Here is a 25,558-nt window from a genome sequence, read left to right on the forward strand (position 1 = left end):
TATTAATATCTCAATACAAATCAAAATTCCCTTGGATTAAAGCTGCACTATTTAACATTTTGTCATTATGAATTTGCAATCAACATTTTCTGTAATAATTGGTTTCATTTTTGAAGTCATATAGTAAAACTCACTTTCAGATGCTCTTCACTATTAACTTTATCTGGGTTACCTGTCCATCTGTGTAACAGATATACAACACTGGATCCGAGACATCGTTTTCACATACAAAGAGACTTTTAAAATCAGAAACTGCCACAAAAAGAGCCCCTTTATTGTTTTTTTGTTTTTTTAGCAATTATAAACACTATAACTGGTAAAAAAGTTTGTCAAAATTGCAGTTACACCTTCCTGACATTTGGGGGAGCCAGAAACAATGTTTGTTCTCTTACATATTGCTGCTTTAAGCGTCACATTACAAAATTCGAAAAAGAAATTCACAAATTCCTGTTCTCAGCTTTAGCTTTATCCTTTTGCTGGTTAAAAAATAAAATTATGTCCTTTTAAACTTCTGATGTTTCTGAAATTGGTCGTAGGAGAGTTAAAAAGAATTAAAATATGAGCATAATACCTTTTGAACGTATCCATTAGCAATCATTAGCGATGCATGCTAAATAAAAAATCAGTCAATCATTTAAAAGACACAAAGTATTTTTTTTTTAAAAAAGGAAATGTATCTTAGTTTCAGTTTATATTTATTTTATATAAATAGTTCTAAATATCTATTTTCACCCAAGAGGAAGTGAAAATTCTTCCCTAAATTGAACGTTTATGAACATTAAGACATTTGTATATTTAAAAAAAAAGAAGAAAAATAAATGTAATCTAGTAGAATGAATGTTGTATGCTTGAGATTGTTTCTGTCCAAATATTCCAAAGGTAACCGGTGAAATCTTTTCCAGGTGTAATTCTTTCATTAAAGCCGATACCATCATGGCGACGGCAGAGGTCCCCACCATATCTCCCGGAGCCACGACTGCCAACCACCGAAAGGAAACCTGATTCTACCACTTGTATCCTGTTTTTGGTGGCGACCCAGGCCGCACATACATGGGTGCGGACAGAAACAAACATTTAGTAAGGCGAGCTGACCGCCGCCATGCTGCCAAGTTTCCAGTCGTGCCCCATTGTTTCCCAAACTGGCAAACAAGAAATTCAAACATTCCTCTTGAGACGTGCTCCTTGCCTCTGTTCAACACATCTGGTTTAAGAAAGAAAACACAGCCTCAGACTCCAGAGGTGCTGACCGTTGTTACTCTTCTTCACTTCCTTCTCATCTGTGGCTAAAGTCAACTTATCAGATCTTAAGGACATTAATAGGAATGATCTTTAAGATTCTGTGTCAACCATGAGTTGAGTATCTCTATCAGGGATATGAAGGAAATCAAATTCTTTTCCCACTTCCTATATATCCTGTTCCTGAGGGACACTAGACCAAGACAATGGATAAATAAATAGTATAGGTGGAAGTTCAAAGAGCTGCAGTTCATTAAGTGTCCACTTGAGGCTGGCTGCAGAAAGACTGGAAATCATGTACATACTCAGCCACAAAAATACAGACGTCTCCGTATTTAAAAAAAAAATCCAAGTTGAATCCATATTTTATACTCTATAGTTCCAATGTGTGCCATTACAGGAGCAGAAACATATGCTATGTCTCAAATTGTGCACTTCTCTAAGTGCACTTCTTTACAGTACACTATGAGACAGCGAGCTTACTTGCGCAGTGTGCAAATTTCGACAGGATAGTACTGTCTCAAATCAAACACTGCCGCTATACACTTACTGGAAATGTCTCGACAGCTTCTTCTTCTACTACTTTTTAACACTGATTGCAACCGGCTGTTGAAACACTATAATCGACTCTGGCCGCGGTTTTTGCCAATCAAAACAAGTTATTAAGTTGTGTTTCATTGTGTTATTACTGTTGTTGTGTTGTTTTGTGGTAAATTGAGTGCTTTCTCGAGACATTTACGCCGGTATCTGCTCCGAAGAGTGATGTAGCTTCTGTTTAGCGCCATCTACGTGACTAAGATGGAGCCATTAAGGGTGGAAAGTGTCCATCAATCCACACTCAATTTTCTGGCCGTTTAAGTGCGTCAATTGAGGGCTCATTACGCACTACATTCGCACACTGCTCATCAGGACACATTACCAATGACTACCGGAACAATTGGTCTGTAGGTGATCTGTGAACTATAACTTATCTATATTTTTATTGATATTCCTGATGTTTTCATGTTCCATATTACAGATAACCATGTTTAAAGCCTTTACCTTATCTATGAATTAACCCTTGTGTTATCTCAGGGTCAATGTGACCCGAAGGCCATGGCTTCCAGAAATACATATGCAGTGGTTGAGGAAGTTCACTTTGACCCCGTTACAACACAAGGGATACCACAAACACATTTGTTTTCAGGCCTTCGGGTCACCGTGACCCTGAGATGACACAAAGAATTCACGTGAATGCCCAGTTGAAGACACACAACTCTGAAATCATATATGTTTTCACGAAATGTGTATTATAATGTTACTATCTTCTCTATATCAAGACAGCCAATAGCGTGTTAGTAAAGTCTGTCTGTCATTGAACAACTTCCCCTGAGGGCTCTTTGGAAGAACTGATCCCGGACCATCTGTAAATACAATCAGTGACCACATACAGCTGGAAGGCCCTCGTGTTGACTTCTGCTTTCCAGGCTGCAGTAAAAAAAAAAGAAGTAAAACTCTTCTGGCTTCACTTCACACTTGGTGTCACACCAACACTGATCCAATAACTTGTTGAGCGCGGCTTCGCTTGTTTTTTCGGTGCCGGCCGCTGCTACGACAAATTCTGCTGCTCACAGACAAAATAAGTGGCTTCCAGCGAGGAAAAAGTCCTGGGAATCAGATTTCCTGTCCAGATGCCAAGTGAGTGAACAACTGCTTCCAGCGTGCTGGAGAGGAATGAAGTCTCTCTCAAAATATTATCACACTTAAGAGACATAAACAGCCACAGCTCACCTCCAGACAGCTCGTTCATCATCCCGGCCCATGTCTCTGAAGCAGATAATTGCAGTGTCGGATCGGCTACCTTTTTATGAGCAGGAAATTCCTTTGATAGAAGTGGAAACGTCCTGTTGGATGATATCTTGACTTTTCACTGTGGGGTGTTTTAACAACTTAACTGAGACTGAAAGGTTGAGGATGGTTTTTCTTAGCGTGTTATTAACTTGTAATGTTCTTCCTTTTGATGAATGCTTTTTCCAGTTATAAAAAAATATTCCCCTCTGAGTGTCATATTATGTTATGTTATGCTACTTTATATTATATTATATTATATTATATTATATTACATTACATTACATTATATTATATTATATTATATTATATTATATTATATTATATTACATTACATTACATTACATTATATTATATTATATTATATTATACTAATTATATTACATGATCATTCATCATTGCTGAAGAATATCCATTTAAAATAGAAAAAAAAACATTTGCTATTGTATTTTTAAATCTAAATTTACATTTATACATTAAGAAGATACAAAGGGACTTATTACACCGATGGGAGTAGGCCGCAAGGCAGCGTGCCAGCGACAGTATTGATTCTCTGAGACTCCTGTGTTTGTCTCGGTGGTGTCTTGACCTTTTAAATATATATTTTATTGGGTATTGTTTTGATCATTTAAGCGCTTTGTGACCCTGGTCTAGAAAAGCGCTTTACAAATATTACTTACTACACAATCCCACCCAGAGCTGCGAGTGAACCCTGAGCTTGTTAGCTACCAGCTAACAACAGTTTTGTTTGAGATTTGATGTCCCATGTACAATTTGTTTTTCAAATGTCTAACATGGAAAGAACTAGAATGACATTAGTGGCCATAAATTTGAATTATTTTTATATTTACAATAGCACTCCTAACATTTGTTATTTGTTTTTTTTTGTTAAGTTCATTTCTTCCATGTCATAGGTCTTAAAACTGTTCACTTTCTACGGAGTTCCACATTCAGAAATGTAAAACAAAACTTTCCATCTTGCTTTCTAACTAAAACAAAACCACTTTCCAACTCATTTTCTAATTCAACAAAAACTCTTTTGTACCACTGCTCCCTCCATCCAGGTTCCCTCTCATTGTAAAGCGTATTTAAAAGTTATCAAGCACACAGGACTCTTGAAACATGGAAAACCTAGATGTTGTTGTTTTTAATATGGTGGGTTTCATCTGCTGCAGAAGTCTTAACTGGTATCTTAGGACGAAGTCACTTGTTTGCTCTTACAATCTCCTCCTGTGTTTTCTCTCCTGGTTTGTGTTTGTCACCGACTGACAAGAGTTTGTCCAAATATTACGTACTTTGTTTCAAGAAAGTGATCTCATAACCCAGCCTGTGTGTGTCTCAGGACGCATTACAATCACACACTTTTAAGACATTTTTTTTGCGGATAAGAGTTGGACATGCTGTCATTCATTAACTTTAACCCTTATTAAAAGTTAATAAGGTCAAATATACACATAAAACTTAACAAGCAGAACGATTTACTGTCCCTCATTTATTAAATGTTTCTACTGTTACGATTCGATTTTAATGGATTATTTTACAGCTCTTTGTTTTGAATTAGTTGCGTGTAAAAGTTTCTATTTTAAAAGTTTCCTGCTCTCATGTTAATACTTTACACAACCTCAAAGCAACAACATGTGAGATTATTTTTAATATTATTTTCATGTTTTAATTATTGGTGTAATTTGGAAAAGTCATGACTCATGTAATAGATGTTTATAGCTTTTATTTTAACAATGTTCTCCACTGTGTTACTGTGTCTCGAAGACCCACCCAGAGAGTCTGTGAGTGTCTTGTAACACCCAAACTGTTTTGTTGAAGAGGCTCTAGACAGTGATTTTATATGAAGCAGTGAGACTTTTTCCGACTCCAGACATTTTCTTGATCTTGTTTTGTAAACAAATGTACATGTGGTATCTGGCGACAGAGGTTTTTACAGCATTGCAGTTACACTTTTCTAACAAAGGGGGTGCTAGAAACAATCTTTTCAAACTTGTTGATTGTCACTTTAAAATAAGGATTTACAAACAGGATTAAATATATTTTAATTTTGAAAATAGTTGGTTTCATTGGTAAACTTACAATTAAGCCTAAAACAATTATTATAAATACATAAATTAGTTAAAGTTTTTCGTATGATTAAAATATGGTTTTCCACACAGTACAATTACGAATAAAACACATCCTTATATCACTCATACTTAAATAAAAAGGGAATAATAATAAAGAAGAATTTTGTTTTCATATCGACCATAGTATTACGATTAACATCTCTACAAAAGCTTCTGATATTCAGATGGAACTTTTTAAGAGTAATTTATTGACAAACTAGCTTCTATAGTGAAACTCTTACAGAAAATATATATATATATATATATTATGTATACTCTTTGTTATTATTTACAAAAACATCACCAAGAATAAGGTTCAAAACACAGACATCATGAATCTCAAGTGATGAAAACCAAACAAAAGTTTATTCACAAATAATAATAAATAAAAATTATAAATCAAGTGTCAGATTATTATTTGAACAATTGTCCATCTTATATTTTAAATCATTCTTCCCATTTCCCTGAAAGTTAAGTCGATACAAGAAAGATATACTTTATACTTGCAAACCTTTAAATGTGTACATAAAAGATGACAATGAAAAAAAAATAGTCCACATTTTTCATTAAATTCTTTCCTGTATTACAAAATTTGTGCATTTATGAAAAATAACAATTTTATTGCAAATGTATTTTCACACTTTATCGCTGTTACAAAATACAAAATAAATAAATATTTTGTTATTTAAAAAGATTTATTTGGGCCTTTATATAAAATAAAAGAAGGAATAATAAGTGTTTTTAACTAAAGTACTTCATTAAGTTGAAACAAACCTGCTCTTTGAGGATAAATGGAAACACTGACACTCAAACTCTGGCTCAGCAGGAGGAAAGTAAAAAAAAAAAACAGAGCTGGAAAGGTTGGTTGGGTTAAAGGAAGGAAGAAATCAAGGAAGGAAGGAACAGTCTAACTGTTTCACTGCGAGTGGGGAAGTCCACAGGGAGGTCACCTGAGGTCATGCTGCATACGTGAGCGTTCAGAGAGTGTGTTTTTTCACACAGAAAAATGATGACAACACCGGCTGGTAAAGTTATGACATCACACTTGCGTGACATTAAACGGTTTATTTTAGGGAAGTAAAAAAAAAGGTCACAGACGTGCTGGGATATCACACATGAGTGCACGTGCACACGTACATACCTGGAGTGCGTGCACACAGAGAATCCATTGAGGAGAGTGCGGAGCGTATACACACACACTCCAGGAGCCAAATCTCCTATTTCCTGGCTGCAGGTTCTGAAACAGAGGGAGCTCTTGAGAATGCCGGTGCATCTCACACGTCCCGTCGGCCGCCAAGTGTGCTTGTGCTCTCCAGTCACGCCAGAGTCCACCTCGCTTCGAAATGATCCTGGTGGAGTATTTGGTAAGATGGAATTTCACAAAAGCCCGACTGCCGAGGTATGTGGAAAACGCTGCCGTCCCAGGTGGTTGGCTGTGAATTTGCCCTTCAGAAAGTTAGCTTCCCTTCGCAGAAGTTCGGTGGTTTGCGCTCAGTGTTTTCCTGCATAAATCACTCTAATATACCTCTGACCAACGCTCGGGGGGCCAAACCGAGACTCCATCGGAGTCGTGAGGTTGGAAATTATGAGGCATTAGAAAATGCTTAGACCAGATGTAACGTCACACATGAAGACGAGGACAAAATGTAATTATATATATTTTAATCTGACTGCAACAATAACATGGACGCCAGCTTTGGACAAATATGTTTTTTAATATGATTAGATAAAATAGATTTTCATGTATTAAAGATCATGAACTAGGAAATATGCTCCTCATAAGACAAGCATAAATGAGCGTCATGTCACATTTATAATAAATAAAGAGATTAAACTCAAGTTTTAAATACATAAACATTTGAAATAGAACATAGTATACAGATAAGTATCAATTTGGGAAAGAAATAATGACAATTGTTCTTCTCTCGGCTCCTTTTCAATCTTAAACCCCAAGAGGCCCGAAAATAAATGTGATTGAGGTATCCCTTGTGTTGTCTCTGGGACAAGATGAATGACCTCCCTGGCTGCCTGAAATACATATGCAGTGATGGAGACTGTTTACTTTGACCCAGAGACGACACAAGGGATACCTCAAACACATTTGTAAAAATGTAGCCTTGAACTTCTAAGGAATAGTAAATACAAATAAGGTTAGTTTTATTCCGGCCTCATTAGGGCCCCAAACATACAGTACATGAGTGAAATATTTAATAGTATAAAGTTAGTCATTTTAAGTACGAATCTAACAATAAAAAAATTCCACGTCAAATATTTTTGAAGGGTTTTTTGAATGTTTTTCTGACATAGCTTCAATGCTCTTTTAGTTCCCTTTTTATTTAAAATTAACTTCTCTGGCCAGTGCTCGGTCTAGGGAGGTTACAAACACCTGCACTAATCTTATGACATATGGCCTTGCTTGTAGACACAAGCATGTGTGGGAGCTTTAAGATGATAAATAAAAAGAAGAAGGTCATACATTCATTCAATTCTCAAGAAGGGAGTGAATTCCTTTTAAAGATTTGTAATTAAAAAAATGATAAATAATGTAGGAGTCGGACGAACGAACAATAATGTATTTTATTCTCAAATGTCTAGCTAGCTAGCTGATAAGTTTGGTTGTCATTGTACAGCTTCAAAGTAGACGAAATGAAGTCACCACAATAACCACATGTCTGCATGGGTCATGCTGCGGATCATGTGACTTCCACCGCTTTACAGAGAAGTTCAGTCATTAGTCACGTTTTTCTTTTTCTTTTTCAGATATCAAGTGTATTTACTCGGCCAGAAATCTGCAGCCAAACCAAACAGCCGAGTGTCAGTGATGTGGTGGAGGTAACTAAAGAGCAGCAGTCAGGACAGCATCTTCACATCAGTCATTTTGGGTTATCTTCGCTATTTTCTTCATCTGGCAACATTCGCTACGGCCAAAGTGAAGTGGTGCGAGACCACACAGAGAGTGTGTGTGTGTGTGTGTGAACAAACAAACACAAATTTCATTTTTTATCATCATACACGTAAAAAATTTTCAACTAAAATCAATTGTGTTTTACCAATTATAAACTGTAAGGAACAAATTTCAACTAAAATAAAACAATTCTCAACTAAAATAAAACAATTATTATTTGTAATGACACAATTTTCACCTATAATCTAACAATTTTCAACTAAAATCAAACAATTATCTGTTATATAAAGAAAACACATTTTTAATGAAACCATTTTCAACTAAAACAAATAATTGTCAAAGACAACAACACCATTTTTTTAACTGTAATCAAACATTTTTCCTCTTGAATCAAATAATATTCAACAATTTTCAACTATTATCAAACTATTTTACACTAAAATCAAAACATTTACACCTTTACCTAATCATTTTTTAACTAAAATCCAACAATGTATAATTATACACACTTTTACACTGGATTCTAACCCCTTTTCACTGTAATCAAGCAATTTTTCGCTACAACAAATCAATTTGAACTAAAATCAAACTATTTACAGCTGGAATATAACCGTTATTTAATTATAATCACACAATTTGCACCTAAAGATCTAACAATTCATAACTATTATCAACAGATTTCCTGTTGTTGTAACTAAACAATGTATAGCTTTAAATATAAGAACAACTGTAATCAAACAATTTTCAGTTGATCAAACAAAATGTTTCTTGTTTTTCGTTCACTATTGATGTTACAGGATGCAGACTTTGTGATGACATGTGATCATTTATGTGAATACTGTCATGTCAGTTAGTGGAGAGTTACAAAGATCCATAGTATACTAACAAAAACAGAAATCAGGTTGTTTAGCTAACAGAGTGTGATCATAGTGTGGAGCTACAGTGTCAGCACTCCAGAGTCCATCTGCGTCTGTCAGTGTCTGGAAAATCAACACACTGAGGGATAAGGAATCTTTCAACCCAACGCAATCATTCAAAGATAACACATTGCAAACCATGATGCAGATTATAAAAAAAAGTAAGGAAACAAATATTTACCCATTTGATTTGAATTAATGACATATTACTCAGCATTTTCATCTTTTTAAATGGATGTAAATGAAGTCAATTTTTTAGAAACATGATAATTATAATGTTAATAGTAAAAGTATTAGTACGGACCATTAGTGCAGACCTCCTCCAAGCAGCTCCTCCAATGTAATATCATCAATAATCAAATTAACACGTTTTTACAAAAATTCAAACATTACTTCCTTATATCACTATAAATACATACTAAAGATTACTACGAAGACAGAATCAAACAGGAAGATTGTGAAAAAAACAAGCAAAAAAAAAACTTTTTTCAAGTGTAGGTAGTGGCGTAGTCTCATGTTTCCATCTACAGGATATTTTGTGATACTGCAACATGTGATTTCTCTTTGCAAAGGGTAAATATAAATGTAAATATTATTATGACCAACTGTATGTGGATTTGTTAAGGTTTTTTAATGGACGTGTTTGGTTGTATGGATCCTGTGAATCTGAAATCGGCTTACATTAAGAATCTAGTTTCATCATGACAAGATGTCAGACGACACTGACATTTTCTTTTGATAAAAAGTTTATTTAAATGTTGTTTAAAGTAATCGAAAGTGGTCACCATTAGCACCCTAACTGTAACCAATTTCTTTTTTTAATCCAAATAAATACAGACATGAGCGAATCAACACTAAACTCCAATATAAAACAGTTTTTTTATTAAAATAGTCGAAAAGATACAATAATGGCGCCATAGGTAAATGCCGAATCCCTAAGAAAATGTTACTAAATAAAAGTAAATTTAACATTTGACTGGTTAGAATGATGAGGGTAAACACCGCCATCTTGCGGAGGAACATATGTTAAATATAACATTAGTTTAATTAAAATTATTTACAATTGACGGTTTAAAGATGAAACTCTCGCACCAAAGAATTAAAACGCATAGTATTTTAAAATATAAATTAATAAAACGCGTTTAAACATTGGTGTTTTCTCTGCACACGCGTGGATAAAGGGCGACACATTAGGGCTGAACAAGGGAGGATAACCGAAGGATCCGCGCCTGCGCACAAGCATCAGCCTTTTCAGCGTCCAGGAGATTTGAAGATGATGCGGCTCGGCGTCGGACCGGACGAATAATTAGCTTCTTTCTTAGTCTCTTTTATTTTACTTGCCTTGTTTCTTGCCAAATTCCCGTCGGATGTGGAGTCGCGAGCGGGGCTGAGCGGAAAACAACGACGACAGACGAGCGGCGGCGAGGAGTTGGTATCAAATTGCACCGGATGTCATTACACGCTCCTTAATATCGAGGATGTAAGTAGAAGCTTCTGCCTCAACACGTTTATGAATTAGATTATTTATTTGTAAGGGTTGAACCTGTAACACCTACGTTGAGTATTTAAAAAAAATCGAATGAAGTAATGGTTAATTAATTAATTGCAAATAAATACCGTTATCTAAATAAAAAATCCCGGCATGCATCTCACTTTATCTCCAATCTTGTTGAAATCCGCTTTTATTGTTTAATCTCTCACCTGTTCCTGCACATACATTATTTTGTATCTACGTTATTTGTGTTAACCGCGATAATATTGTGTGTAAAATAACTTTTTTTTATCGTATAGATGCGAATATAGCATGAAAAAGTTTATTTTAGTGAATAAGCACGTGAAGCTGATAACTATCAGCCTGTGCCTTCATCTAAGCTCGTTGATCAATTGAATTTAAGCCTCTTGAAGGCAAACCTGCTGACACATGAGCGCCGGGCTTTCAGTGTGCACACACTCGGTCAGTGGTCGACAGTGTGGCTTTTCCCATTTTTATAGAACATATTTCACTCAAGTACTGCAGTTGATTCACAATTGTGCTTTACTTTGCAGTAAAAATTCGCCTTCAGACACCAAATAATCTTCAACTGGATCCTTAACACCAATGGAAATGTATAGAAAAGTCTTATAACTTACGAGAGATTGTCTATCAAAGGACAACAGAATTTGTTTAATATATAATTTAAAGTATTGTATCAAACGTAACAGTTATATTAAAAAAAAAAAAAAAAATAGTTTCATTTACAGTCAATATGAACCAGCAGCATTGTTCTATGTAGTGGAAAAAATATGAGGAAAATACTACTCTTGGAAGCCATTCCTATTCTAGCTTTCCATCTCTGCGTGTTAAGAAAAGACACAAAATGGTTTCAAGGTGGTCCAGACCAAAAATAGCCTTTGATGAAATACATGCAGTCTCTAATTTGACTCAAGTGGTTTTCCCTGACGTCTCCTCTCGTCCTCTCTCTCACAGTTAAAACGACAGTCATGGAGGTTGTAACGCATTTTGTAAATGATTCGGTAGAATTTTACAAATGGAGCCTTTCAATAGCAGGTGAGTCGACAGTTATTTTATTAAGTTTTTGTCATCATGAAAAAAACAATTCTGATGTCACTGTGCCTCCTCAGACAAGAGGGTAGAATCATGGCCCATGATGTCATCTCCCCTTCCCACGCTGGCCATCAGCTGCCTGTACCTGCTCTTCCTGTGGGCGGGGCCCAGATACATGCAGGACCGCCAGCCCTACACGCTCAGGAAGACCCTCATAGTCTACAATTTCAGCATGGTGGTCCTCAACTTTTACATCGCCAAAGAGGTCGGTGCAACTGTAGACCAGCTTATAGTGATCAATATCTCTCACACTGTGTTTTTCCTACCTGTTCATGTTTTTATTGATATATTTTGAGAATTAAAACAACCTAAAATGGTCATTATTTATCTGTTAAAGCCTCAATCAGTAACATTTGAAATGGTGTTTCAGGCTCCCCCTAGTGTCATAATAGTGCAACTATGTAAATGACTTAAAACAGAACTATTTACAGTTTTATTTTACTTTATTCTCTCTGTACTTCATATAAAAACACTACTGTAGTTTCACATGAAACATCCAAATAAGGTTACATAGTTAAGAGTACTGTTTAAACGATAGCTAGAGAGTAGAATGAGTGATTCCTGTTCAAAATCAAACCAACAATTACTAATAATATGAAACAGGGATTATAATCTCAAAATGTTACGTATTGTTGCTGTAATTTAAAATAATATTTAACAAAAACTGGTTATAATCTGACACTTCACAATGTCATTGTTAAGATTCACTCAAAGTTAAATTGAGCGCTCAAAAGATCTAAAATTAAAGTCAACAGATATCTATAAATAAACCACAGTATCACCCTGAAGAAATGTTTGTGTCATATCTGTTCCTTTAGAAGACTTCAGCCTTGTCCTGTCATCTTCAACTCCCGTCTTTTGTGCCTTTCAGCTCCTCCTCGGCTCTCTAGCAGCAGGCTACAGCTACCTCTGTCAACCTGTCAGCTACTCCAAGGATGTCAATGAAGTCAGGGTGAGAGCACAAAGACACGCACACACACTTGCACACGCACACACACTCGCACACGCACACACACACACACACACACACACACACACACACACACACACACACACACACACACACACACACAAGCTGAACTCCTCACACCATCTTGCTCGGTGTCTGCATGTCGATCCTGCCGCCTGACATGTGGTGGCTGCATCAGGGTTTATTACTGTATTGATTTCAGGCCAGAGGAGGCGTGGCCTGCAGGTCCAGAGTCGTCTCGCCACCTGAGAAGCTCCGCCCACAAGTCTACCTTAAGGCTATAGCATTAGTGAGGGTTAAACAGGAGTCTGTTCTATGTTTGTATCTAAATAAATATGATTAAGTATTTATCAAGAAGTGGGATAAATAATTTAATGAACTAACAGTTAAGATAAGGTGTAATGTTTCCTAGGTCGGACACTTTGTAGATTACGTATCAAGTTACTTTAGAGATGTTAGTTTGAGCAAATTTTTCTATGTCAATAATTCCTTTATTGATCAGGGAAGTGAGACTAGTCGGAAATGTATCCACCTCAATAAAATTTTGCTCTCCAAAAAAGTTGCATTATCTATATTTAATTCATGGGTTAGTCATAAAATGACTGAGTATTAGATGTTGTATTGGAAATAATAATTTAAATTAAATTCAAAAGTGAATTCAAGTGAGGTCTTGAATGTCTTTTTTAGATATTTTTTTTTTAAACTATTTCCAGGGCCGTAAAAAGTCTTAAATTTGGGTGGAAATCTTAGTTAAGTGCCACAAACATTTCTAGTTGAGTAAACTCAGTTCTTTTTTTAAGATAAGAACAACAGCAGGGAAATATATTTAGATGTAAAACACTGAAGTAAATGTAAAAATACTTGATTATAATCGAATGGGTTGGTGAAAGGTTCTTTATTTTGTGAAGAGTTGATACAGATGTAGTTCAACTTTCTTATGTGACATCAATTTACCTTTTTTATTACACTATAATAACCCAATTTATTTATTCATCGAAATTAACGTGTCTCCAAAGAACAACAGGTACAATCTAATTCAAAATCACGGCATGAAAATATAAAATTCAATAAAGTACAGGTCCTCAGATTTGGAAAAAGGCTGAAAAAGTTTGGAAATTATATTTTAATCAAAGAAAATACCCTGAAAAATCATGTCAGAAATAATTACACTGAAAACAAGATAGAGCATATCTAACTGTTGTCCACAGTCATCATGAAACAAACGTGTGATAAAAACTACTTTTAAAATGTATAATCTGACACAAATGGTACGAACATCCACAGTAACTGACCGTGCACGGGTTGTCGTCCTCAGATAGCCTCAGCTCTCTGGTGGTACTATATCTCCAAAGGTGTGGAGTTTTTGGACACAGTCTTTTTCATCCTGAGGAAGAAGTTCAACCAGGTCAGCTTCCTGCACGTCTACCACCACTGCACCATGTTCATCCTCTGGTGGATCGGCATGAAGTGGGTCCCTGGAGGTCAATGTGAGTAAAGAGTTTCTAAAACTCTTCGGCTTGATCTCAACTTGACTGACACGTCTTCTATCTTTCAACAGCTTTCTTTGGTGCTACCATCAACTCTTCAATCCACGTCATGATGTATGGTTATTATGGTCTGGCAGCTTTGGGACCTATGATGCAGAAGTACCTCTGGTGGAAGAAATACCTCACGATTATTCAGATGGTAGGAATGGTCTCTTTGTTTCTAAAAACAATTAATGAATGACATAGTTCAGTTTCATATGAAAATCATTGGGTGTTACTTATCAATGGTTAAGTCTTCTAGTTGCACATGAAAGAAGACAGAAAGATATTGTCTTAGCACTGTTCATTAATGTTAGTCCAAGTTTCCATTATTTAAGGTACTTGCGTAGATCATTCATGTCACTTTTTACGTCTGTTTGTAACATGGGTACATTTTACATACCCAGAACCACATGTGCATCCATCCACCCATCAGTCATCCATACTCGCATCCATCCATCCATACACCCTCATCCATCACATACACGCCCATTCATCTATTAACCCACATACCTATCCAGCAATGTATATGTCATGGTACAGATTGGAATCCAGTTGGATTGCCACTGATTCCTAAAAGAATCTGTACTAGTACTGATTGGAATCCTGCTACTCAGATCGGATCTTAATATTGATATGGGTTATGGTTAGGGTTAGGTTTAGGGTTCAAAATAACATTTTGATGTAATCCGAATTTCTCCTATTATAATTGGAGATTATCCTGGTAGAATTCCATTTGTCCTAGGACAGAATGGAATTCAAATATTCTGATCCAAATACAGTAGTTGGATTCCAAAAACAGTATAGATTGGATGAATCTCCTAGTAGAGATTGGAATTCACTAGTAGGATCTGGAATGCTACTAGGATAGACTGGAATTCCAATCTGTCCTAGTAGGATTCCAGATCCTACTAGTGAATTCCAATCTGTACTTTGATAAAACACCATATCACGCAACCATCCATCCATTCACCCACCTAGTCACCCATTAACTTATCCATCCAATTATTCATACCTCTATACACATATCTATCCAGCCTTCATCATACATAAATCCACCCAATCACACACCTGTCTATCCATCCATTCATCCACCCATCCATCCATCTACAATACCTCCAAAGATCCATACATCTATCCATGTATACATCCATTCTTGATCCTCCGTTAATTATTCATATATCCATCCATCGATCCTTCTATCCACCCAACCGTCACCCGTCGCTCATCTATCCATCCAATCAATCCACCCACCCATCCATCCATTCCCAAAACCATTCATCCACAAAACTGCTATTTCATCCATTCCCCCATCTATCATCTACACGACTACTATTCCTTACATCCATCCATCCACCAATGTATTAATTAACCTGTCCAGCCATCCATCCGTTCATCCGTCTACTGTGTATCCAAGTTAAAATCGTTGAGTAACAGCCGGACCTAAGAGGCCTCGATTTTTTCCTCCTTGTGGAGAACACAGAGTTTCAGGCCAACCTGGAGACACAGTGTCTCCAACGTTACCTATATTGCTAGGATCGGAGACCTTATCTTGTCAGCATACAAATGATATCAATCTTTTTATTAAGGCTATAATAAGCTCCCCAATCACACTTTAAAATGCAGTTAATTTTAATATTTTTTTTCCATTTTCTTGGTGTCAAATAATGGGTCTTTTTAACACGTCCAACAAATAAAAGCGTCTGACCGTCTCTGTTTGAACATTTCAGATCCAGTTCCACGTGACCATCGGCCATGCAGGTCACTCCCTCTACACCGGATGTCCGTTCCCTGCCTGGATGCAATGGGCTCTCATTGGCTACGCCGTCACCTTCATCATCCTCTTCGCCAACTTCTACTACCACGCTTACCGAGGCAAGCCTTCCTCCGCGCACAAGGGTAGCAAGCCGGCCACCAACGGCACCTCGGCGGTCACCAACGGTCACAGCAAGGCGGAGCCGGTGGAGGAAGACGGGAAGAAGCCGAGGAAGGGAAGAGCCAAGCGAGAGTAAGGAGGGAGGAGGGCTGGTGATAGTCAGAGAGGACGGTGGTTAAGAAGGGGGAGGGGAAGGTTAAATGCACTCGCTCCAGGCAGATAATTGCAGTTTGGTTTGTGGGTTTGTCTGCAGCAGATCTTTAACAGAAAGAGAGTTTTGGGGTCTCTATAAACATTTCTAATCACACGCTGCACGAGTAGGCTCCGTGCTGTTCAGTACATGTTGGGACGACCAAAAAAAAGTCAATATGCAGCATCCTCTAATTTATCAGCCAAAAAACGCACCTCCACCTTTTCTACTGATTCCACTTTTTTTCCGAGCTTCCATAGTCTTTAATATGATTGTTGATTTGCTAGAACTCAAAGAGTTTTAACTTATTTGGCAGACACCATGCCGGTTTTTGAGAAAACAGTTTTTTGTAGTTTAGACGACCCTTAAGAAGCTGCCATCAATCCAACCTCTGACAGATTATCTCCTGGCTTTGACAGTCCAAACCGACATACCTGTGCTCAAACGCTACTTCCTTTTTGTGTTCGATGTGAATTAAACCCTTGATTAAATCACTGTGGATGGGCGGGGCTAGTTTCTTTTTAGTGTTCATGCAACTTCTGTGGGTATGTTTGTTACTGATTTATTTGCTGTGCGATGTAGGCTTAATATTCGTCTCACTGCCACGTAGGTCTGAAGATCGATACATAAATGACAATGCTTTTTTTAATAAAAAATAATCCAGGAATTTACAGTAAATTCAATTTACAGTTTGTTGCTGAACCTACAACTCAAATAAAGACAGTTTCAGCCGGAGTTTGTGCGTCTGTGCTTCCTGTGGAATCTTCTTGTGGCTCTGGGAGGTTTTTTCTTTGGCCTGTCCAGACAGATCTGCACTAATCGTTGGGGGTAAATTGGCTTTAGCTCGAAAAGAGCTTATTACCACGTCACTCCCATGAGTTGCCCATGAAAGCAGGTCACTGGAAGAGAAGCCTTTCGCTAATCTGCCACCAGGTCTCTGCTTGAATTGTCGGATCAGCTAACATTTACCTTTAATATCACTCTTAAATGTCACTTTTTTACAAGTTACATGAACATCTTTGACTCTATTAAGTTCCCTTTTTTTACTTTTAAGAATGACAATAATGATCTGTTCAGATGCTCATGCATTTTAATTGTCGGAGAGAGACGTTCAGTCGTCATTTTTATTCGGCACTCTGTGTACCTCTGTTCCTAAATTAACACGATAGATTTCCTATATCCTCTCCGTCTTATCCTGACGTTCCACCACCTGCCCTCCTTGGATGTGGATGTGAGTAGTGAACAAGATAAGATGAGGCCTATTTGTCCTCCTCGGGGACACACAAGGATCTAAGCCAGGGACTAAGAGGATTGCTCAAGGTCCTGGGCTTTTCTATCAAAGGCATTTAGAATAGGTCACCAGAACCAGAGCACTGCCTGCTACATCCACACACTCAGAACTTATGCTCCCAATCTTCGTCCGGAGTTGCCACAAAAGGTGAGTTTAAAATAACGTGTTGCATAAAGCAGAAATCATCCTTGTAGTCCTTTATCACTTGATCTAAGCCATTGACCCGGCTGTGAGGGGCCTGACATGAAGCTGGGTGAGGGGTTGAACTCAACTAACCGGCTCGTCCCCACTGATCTCATTAGCATTTATATGAGTGAGGAGCTCATTAGAACCAACGCAAGTGGGAACACTCAGCATTTTATGGAAGCTCCATCTGTGAGGACAGCTTTGCTTCAGCGGTTGTGCTAAGTGGGTTTAGAACTGTGGAGGGCGTCCTCTGCTGGGAAGTGCGAGGGGTCATACTGTTTAACTTTTATTTTGTGGGTACAAAAAACATATATCATGGGTGGGAAGTTTGAATCTAACGTTTCTGCAATTTATATCGGTGCGTTATTAGATTTGCCATTAGGAAAATTATTAAACCATTGTTTTCTTCTTTTAATTTTTCGTTTTAATGCAAACATTTTAATGACGAATATGATGATAAAAATGAAGATTAAAAAAACTGAGAAGCTAATATAGTTGCATTGAAGCGAACATTACTAGAATTGCAGCACAATTACAAATACATTTAACCAGCAATCAAAAGCACATTCCCAAAAAGAATAGCACAAACACAAAAATGAAATCATGTTCAATAAACCAAGAAACTACAATATTTCCAAGTACATTTTTTTTTTTTTTACTTCCATCCTTGGTAACACTTATTTTTATATATATTATTTTACTTTACTCTATTAAAGTACTTTATGGTGATCTTATTTTATTTAATATAAAGTTTCCAAATAAAAGATCTTATATTATATAAAAACTAGTACACTGACAATATTGAAGTAGTTGTTTCAATCGTTCTTCTTCTGGTTTTACTTTAATTTTTTATTTTTATTTCTGTGTGTATAGTCGGATTTTGTGTTCACTGTAACTACAACAGCATATATAATAATAATATGAATAATAATACTTATTATTATTATTATCATTATCATCATTATTATTATTGTTATTATTATTGCGAAAGCGATTCATTGACTTCCATTAAGTGCGGGGCGTTGTGACGTCACACGCACTCGAGAGCTGCACACTTGAGTTTATCGGTTGTCGTTTTCTTGCACTTTTCTTGCGTTTATTACTAAAATATGTGCTTTCAGGGATTTCCTGGTGTTCTCTTGTTTTATTATCTTTGAGCAGAAAAAGTATCAACGACTAATTTGAATTAAAAACCGTGAAAATGCGACAACTAGTGGCTAATCATGGAACTGTGTTCCTGTAGCGATGATTTAACTTATATATATATAAAATTCAAGCTATAATTTAATTAATCGTATATCGTATTTGTTATTTGATTGAAAAAAATATTTTTAAAATAATATTTAAATTTGAACCATCGTCGAAAAACTGCCGGTACTCTTAGCCGGAAGTCGCAGGCACATCCGGGTGAGGCTGGCGCGGCGGGTGGGGGGAGGAGCCGCGAGCAGCAGGGCGGGGAGGAGGGAGTCCAGGATCCGAGGAGGAGCAGCTGTTCGTGGTGCTGATGCTGAGCTGCTCACGCCGAACAGGGTGGGTGCTGTCGGGGAGAACTCCGAACCGGCCCATCGCTACACTTCCGCCCTCAAATGTGAACCCGCTCCGGGGTCGCTGAAGTAAAAAACAAAAGGTCCAGGAGCTCCAGGAGGAGGCTCTGAGCGAGGCTGCAGGCGGCGGTACCAGGCCCTGGTTTGAGTTCATGGAGCGAAGGATGTATAGACGCTGAGCCGATCCAAAACCTGTACACGTTCATTGGAAAGTACTGATGCTGACTAAGATGGAGGCCGCAGACGGAGAGCCGGCTGCTGAGGCCACAGAGGCGGGGTCACCGCAGGAGCAGGCCCTCCAGGACGAGATGGAGAGGCTGCTGGATGAGAACGAGGATCTCAAGGTGGGTAAATTCTTACTAAAATGTGCTTCTTTGTCACTTTTATATGTCTTTCTAATGTAAAATATAAGCTAATTATCTTAATATATTATTAGCCTATTATATCTAACAAACACTAATATAACAGCATCTTTACCAATAATAGAACAGTTTACTTATAGTAGTACTTATTTGTACTTATATACTTATTGTAATTCCATGTCTTTTTGTTTGCACAGGTTGTTTGTCGTTTGTTGTAGTTTTACAGAGGAATTCAAATAAAAAAAGATTAAAAACTGTTTTATTTTATTATTTATTAATATGAACTTGTAAAATACACTTTTAGTAATAAGTTTTCTTATCTACTCTTAAGTGTATACAAAAAACATGTGGCCTACCTTTAAACTAGAGATTATAAACATTTTGTAATATTTTCTTTTTGACAAACCACAAGATAAATATATTATATATGTAAAGAGCCTAAACAAAGTTAGTATTTAATTGTAAAAGATATTGTTGATTTGCCCAGAATATATTTCAGTTATTATTGTGCATATCCTGTTATCTTTATTTTCTATATCTTTTTTATATTTATCTTTAATTTTCTATAATATGATCATGTTACTATCATTATTTTTATATTTTCTATATATTTATTTTGTGTTTATTATAATTTGACTTATTATTTTGCACATGTCTACTGTACTGTTTGTCTAAACCCTTGTTATATCTCACGGTCGAGATGACCCGGTGGTCTGAAAACCAATGTGTTTGAGGTATCCCTTGTGTTCCTTCCGGAGTGATAACACAAGGGTTAATATAATGGGTTTGCTTTGTTAATCTTTTATTTTATTAACTGCTGTAACAACCTATATTTCCCAAATGTCGGAAAATCAATTAATTAATCAGTATAATGTATCTTTTTCCGAATAAATGAGTGTACTTTAAGGAGCTTCGTACAGACTCCCGTTTAAATTAAATGTGTCTTTTCAAGTATTATAACAAACAATAATGACGTGAATGAAAAAAGAATCAAATGTGTGTCGACTCCAGTGCGAGATCGAGGAGATGAGGACCGAGATGGACGAGATGCGGGACACGTTCTACGAAGAGGACACGTGTCAGCTCCAGGAAATGAGGCGAGAGCTGGAGCGAGCCAATAAAAACTGTCGGATCCTCCAGTACCGGCTGCGTAAGGCCGAGAGGAAGAGGCTGCGATACGCCCAGACGGGGGAGATTGACGAGGAGCTGCTGCGGTGTCTGGAGCAGGACCTCAAGGTAACGCCGAGACAGTAGTAGTAGGAAGTGTTTGTGGTATTTAACATGTTACATGATCCAACGATAAGGTGGCGAAGGATGTGTCGGTGAGGCTGCACAACGAGCTGGAGAAGGTGGAGGAGAAACGCACAAAGACGGAGGACGAGAATGAGAAACTGAGGCAGAAACTGATCGAGGTGGAAGTGACCAAACAGGCTCTGCAGAACGAGCTGGAGAAAACCAAAGAGGCAAGACTTGTCTTAATAAGAGCTTTTCCTGCTCAGAGAGTGATGAAATAAATAATAACCTGATGTCCAACAGTCTCAAAAGAGAAGAGGAAGTAAGGAGGTCCAGAAGTCGGACAAGAAACCAGCGCAGAGTCCCACTGAGGTGAGAAGACGGGAGGGAGAAGTTCAGGAATAGACGGCTGAAGTTTTGACTGCTTCTGCCCTCAGGACGACAACGAGGACCTTAAGTGCCAGATAGCTTTTATCAAAGAGGAGGCGGTGCTGATGAGGAGGAAGATGGCCAAGATCGACAAGGAGAAGGACGGCATGGACCAGGAGCTGCAGAAGTACCGCTCCTTCTACGGAGAGCTGGACAGCGGTCACCCCAAGGGGGAGGCCGGGGGGCCGCCCACCACCCGGGAGTCCGAGCTGAAGCTGAGGCTGCGTCTGGTGGAGGAGGAGGCCAACATTCTGGGGAGGAAGATAGTGGAGCTGGAGGTAGGATGACAGTTTGAATGATGGCTCTAAAACAGTCGTAGGTCATTTTACTCAGGGGCCACATTTTATAGTAACTAAATCAAAACCTTCCGCAGGTGGAGAACCGAGGTCTTCGTGCAGAGCTGGACGATCTACGAGGCGAGGGAGAGGGAGCCGGCTCGGGCAGCGACTCCACCAGCAGTCCGGGCGGGGGGCGCGGCCTGGCCGACGACCTGACGGAGCTCCGGCAGCAGCTGCAGCTGGTGGAGGACGAGGCCGAGCTGCTGAGGAGAAGCCTGGCCGACGTGGAGGAGCAGAATCAGCGGGTGACCACGGAGCTCAACAAGCTCCGCTTCAAAGCGGGGACACATGATCCGGGGTCCAGACACGGAGGAGGAGGGTCTTCTGGGATCGATGCGGCGAAGATGGAGGCCCTGCAGGACGAGCTCAAGGCGGCCAGGTTGCAGATCAACGACCTAAGTGGAAAGGTTAGTGATTTCATACTTTTTGATCAATCATTTTTACTTTTCTTTAGACAAAACACCTATTTATAGCTCAAGTATGTTTTAGTGCAACATCTTCTGCACAGGATCAAGGTGTGGATCTATTGTACTGTAAATAGTCCAGACAATACAAGATTACAGGCAGCATAACAAAAGTAAAAACAAATGCCAGACAAAAACCATGCAATTGTTGTACACATTTTTCCTACTCACACATTTTTCACTCGCACTATTAGTGCTTTATATTCAGCTTTTTACTACTATAATATATGAGAAGGAAAATGTGTACAACAATTGGAAGGATTACTTTTGTTATGCTGCCTGTAATCTTGTATTGTCTTGACTATTTACAGTACAATAGATCCACACTTTGATGATAAGAAACTCTTGATGCTTAAAATAGACAGATATCATTTTATAAACATATTTTTACATAATTACATTGTTGTTCAGTCTATTTAATTAAAATGAGCTCTGAAATGCATCCTATGGAAGTTAATGTGTTCCATTAGACATAGTTTATTGTGTGTGTGCTTCCCAGCATTAAGTTAAGATCCTGTTTTCTTCCTACCTAAACCTAAACTTTGTGTCGCTTCTCCCACTAATTGAATCTGATTTGAACTGTTCAAACTTTTATCAATTCAGCTTGTTTCCGAAATACGGGCTATGTTCTATCTTTCTTTTATCTTTTCCACTCTTTCTTTTAAACCTCTTTTTCTACCCTTTTTCCCCATTCATTTCAATGGGAAAAACTTCAACTCATGTTTCAACTCCTTCCACTTTGACCTACTACTTATACGTTTACTACTAATTACACTACTACTTCCACTACTACTTCCACTACTAATACTACTACTAATTCTACTTTCTACTTCTACTAAAAACCATCACATTTTTAAGGCTTTTTTTTCATCATTTTTTTTTATGCAGTTTAAAATTAATATTCAAAGTTTACTTCAGAGTATTTGACCTCCAGTTTTAAAGACATGTTTTCAATTAGTATTGAGGGATGATAAATTCAGATGTTAACACAACAAACAAAATTCATAATAATATAGTATTCTTATTATTTGGCGTATAGCCAGTAAGATAAGCCAGCCAGATTTATCTTTGCAACATTGCCCTCTAGTGGTTGTAGGGGTGTACTTACTTACGTGCACTTTTTATAAGAAAACTTAAAAAATAAATAATTATAATGAGTCTTACATCATTGCTTATTATTTATTGTGAAAACATTTTAAAGAAACTATATTTAATGTATTTAAAACCCTAAAATAAAATACATCAAATGCAAAATAACATTTTTTTAACATACCATAACATAAATGAAAGTAACATTTCATGTAAGCATGATTTAAAATGACTTAAAAAATCAATGTACATATAGAACAATGTAAATGAATATAGATCAATGCAAATAAAAAGGGCGAAAAAATACTAAAATACAAAGCAAATATGTTTGGTATATATAGAGTTGAACTAGTAATACAATTGTTAGATAACAACCCGAAACATTTTGACATTGTCAGTTTTATAGTACTTCATGGGGGAAGTTGATTAAGATTGTTTTATCTTTATCTATTTGCATCATAAGAACAAACACAAGATCGATAAATGAAAGAAAATCAATCCAAGCATGTTGAGGAGTCAAAACACTCTCTTGTGGTTTAAAGAAACATCTTGAATATTGAGCAGAAAACCTTCAGAGCGAAGGAAATACTCTTTGTTATTTAACGTGTATTTGTAATTTTAGTAAGATCAAACCATCAGACCACTACTGAAACATGACTGTTGCTTCCGTGCAGGTGATGCAGCTTCAGTACGAGAACAGAGTTCTTCTGTCCAACATGCAACGCTACGACCTGGCTTCCCATCTCTCCCTGAGACCCAGCCCCAGAGACAGCGACGCAGAGAGCGACGCCGGCGGAGCTGGCAGCGGTCGGCGAGAGAGCGACGAAGACTCCACCTCCTCCCGTCTTCTCCCCCCACATCGTAAACGAGAGGGTCCCGTCGGCGGCGAGAGCGACTCGGACGAAGTCAGGAACGGCAGCAGCCGCTGCCTGACGCCCACCCGGGGTCTCTACACCCCTCCGGGACCAGAGGGGGCGGCCACCCCGGGTTTGAGCCGCAACTTCCCGGCGGGACGCTGCAGCCTGCGGGAGCGGCAGCAGATGATCGACATCCGCTTGGAAGCGGAGAGGCTGGTTCGAACCCTGGACCAGCTCATTTCTGACACCGCCACCATCATCTCCGAAGCCAGGGTCTTCGTCTCCAACGGGGATCTCATGTACGGCCGAGGAGGCGAGGAGGGAGCGGAGGACGACGGGAGCAGGATCCGGGAGCACGAGCTGCTGTATCGCATCAATGCACAGATGAAGGCCTTCAGGAAAGAACTGCAAGCCTTCATCGATAAACTGGAAGTGCCGCGGCTGGATGACAGAGACGCAGACGAGCCGGTGTCGGTGAGTGAGAGTTCAACTTGCAACCGTTGCGAGAATTGTTATTGTTGATGTCAAACTTAAATTGTGGGAGGGAGATTCAAAAGAGTTAGCTTTAGATGTGTTTTTCTTAAAGAGAATTCTCAACTACTGTAATAGAGAATAGGGGGGCGAGAAAAAACGATACTCTATAGCACTGTAACGATATTTATCTTTTTTTATTTTAAATAATATTTAGTACTCTATATTTTCTGGTTTACTTTCAATAAAGTGTGCATAAATTAAAAATGATTTACAATTAACATGCAGGTATACATAGCATTTTTGAGTTGGAAACTCCAAGAAACCACAAGATGGCAGCAATCAGCTGCAAGAAAGAAGACTGAGGACGAGAGGATACAGTCTAATCCAGCAGATTTTAGAGCTGATGTTTGGAAATATTTTGGTTTCAAAACAAATGAAAGCAGTATAGAAGGTGATCTGTAAATTCTGCAACACAAGAGTGAAGTACTCGACAATACTACAAAATATATCCTTGTTACTACAGTATCGTAATATCATATCGTTGCCCATGTATCGTGATATGTATCGTATCTCAAGAATCTTGCCAATACACACACTAATAGAGATTTAGGTGGAGATAATAAAAACTATAATATAACCGTATAATTAAAATATAAAATAATAAAATAATATAATAATTTGACACTATTTCTTTCTTTTCCAAACTTTCTCCGACTATACCTCTCCCGGCGCTCAGATGTTCCAGCCCATCATTCTGCTCATCCTCATCCTCGTGTTGTTCTCGTCCCTTTCTTACGCCACCATCTTCAAGCTAGTCTTTCTTTTTACCCTTTTCTTCGTCCTGTGATGTTCTCCTCCCTTCATTTAGCTCATCCCTTGTTTTTTTTTTTTTTGTTTTTGTTTTCGTCCCATCAACATCCCCTGCCATCCCGCCTTTATGTTGCCATGGTTACGGAAAGCACAGCAGGGGCGCCACTACATCAACATCGGCACCTGCGTGTTCTACAATACAGGAAAGAAAATGCTTGTGACTTTTTAAAGAGGTGAGTTGATTTACATGATTTAATTTTTTTTGGTATGTTAGAAAAAAATATATAAACGTAAAATTTTGAACCTGTATTTTCTGTG

At 37.9% G+C, this 25,558-nt stretch overlaps 3 protein-coding genes across 3 annotated transcripts in view; 2 read left to right on the forward strand and 1 right to left on the reverse strand.

Moving 5' to 3' along the window:
• rnf217 (ring finger protein 217) overlaps nucleotides 1–25,558 on the reverse strand; it is a 124,043-nt gene that overhangs the window by 35,489 nt on the left and 62,996 nt on the right. The window lies entirely within an intron of this gene.
• Nucleotides 10,262–16,898, forward strand: LOC148062256 (very long chain fatty acid elongase 4-like). The gene is made up of 7 exons (XM_087812202.1): nucleotides 10,262–10,476; nucleotides 11,464–11,544; nucleotides 11,619–11,806; nucleotides 12,473–12,553; nucleotides 13,887–14,058; nucleotides 14,130–14,257; nucleotides 15,828–16,898. The coding sequence occupies exons 2-7, from the start codon at nucleotides 11,478–11,480 to the stop codon at nucleotides 16,107–16,109; spliced, it is 918 nt and encodes a 305-aa protein (XP_087668328.1). The 5' UTR covers nucleotides 10,262–10,476; nucleotides 11,464–11,477; the 3' UTR covers nucleotides 16,110–16,898.
• On the forward strand, nucleotides 19,201–25,277 carry LOC148062257 (microtubule cross-linking factor 3-like). Its single transcript, XM_087812161.1, has 8 exons — nucleotides 19,201–19,528; nucleotides 20,558–20,782; nucleotides 20,851–21,009; nucleotides 21,083–21,151; nucleotides 21,217–21,486; nucleotides 21,582–21,953; nucleotides 23,774–24,430; nucleotides 25,167–25,277. Exons 1-8 carry the CDS (start codon nucleotides 19,403–19,405, stop codon nucleotides 25,275–25,277), a joined length of 1,989 nt encoding a protein of 662 aa, XP_087668287.1. The 5' UTR covers nucleotides 19,201–19,402.

Source organism: Callionymus lyra, chromosome 17 (assembly GCF_982586985.1).
Source record: "Callionymus lyra chromosome 17, fCalLyr1.hap1.1, whole genome shotgun sequence".
Taxonomy (NCBI): Eukaryota; Metazoa; Chordata; class Actinopteri; order Syngnathiformes; family Callionymidae; genus Callionymus; species Callionymus lyra.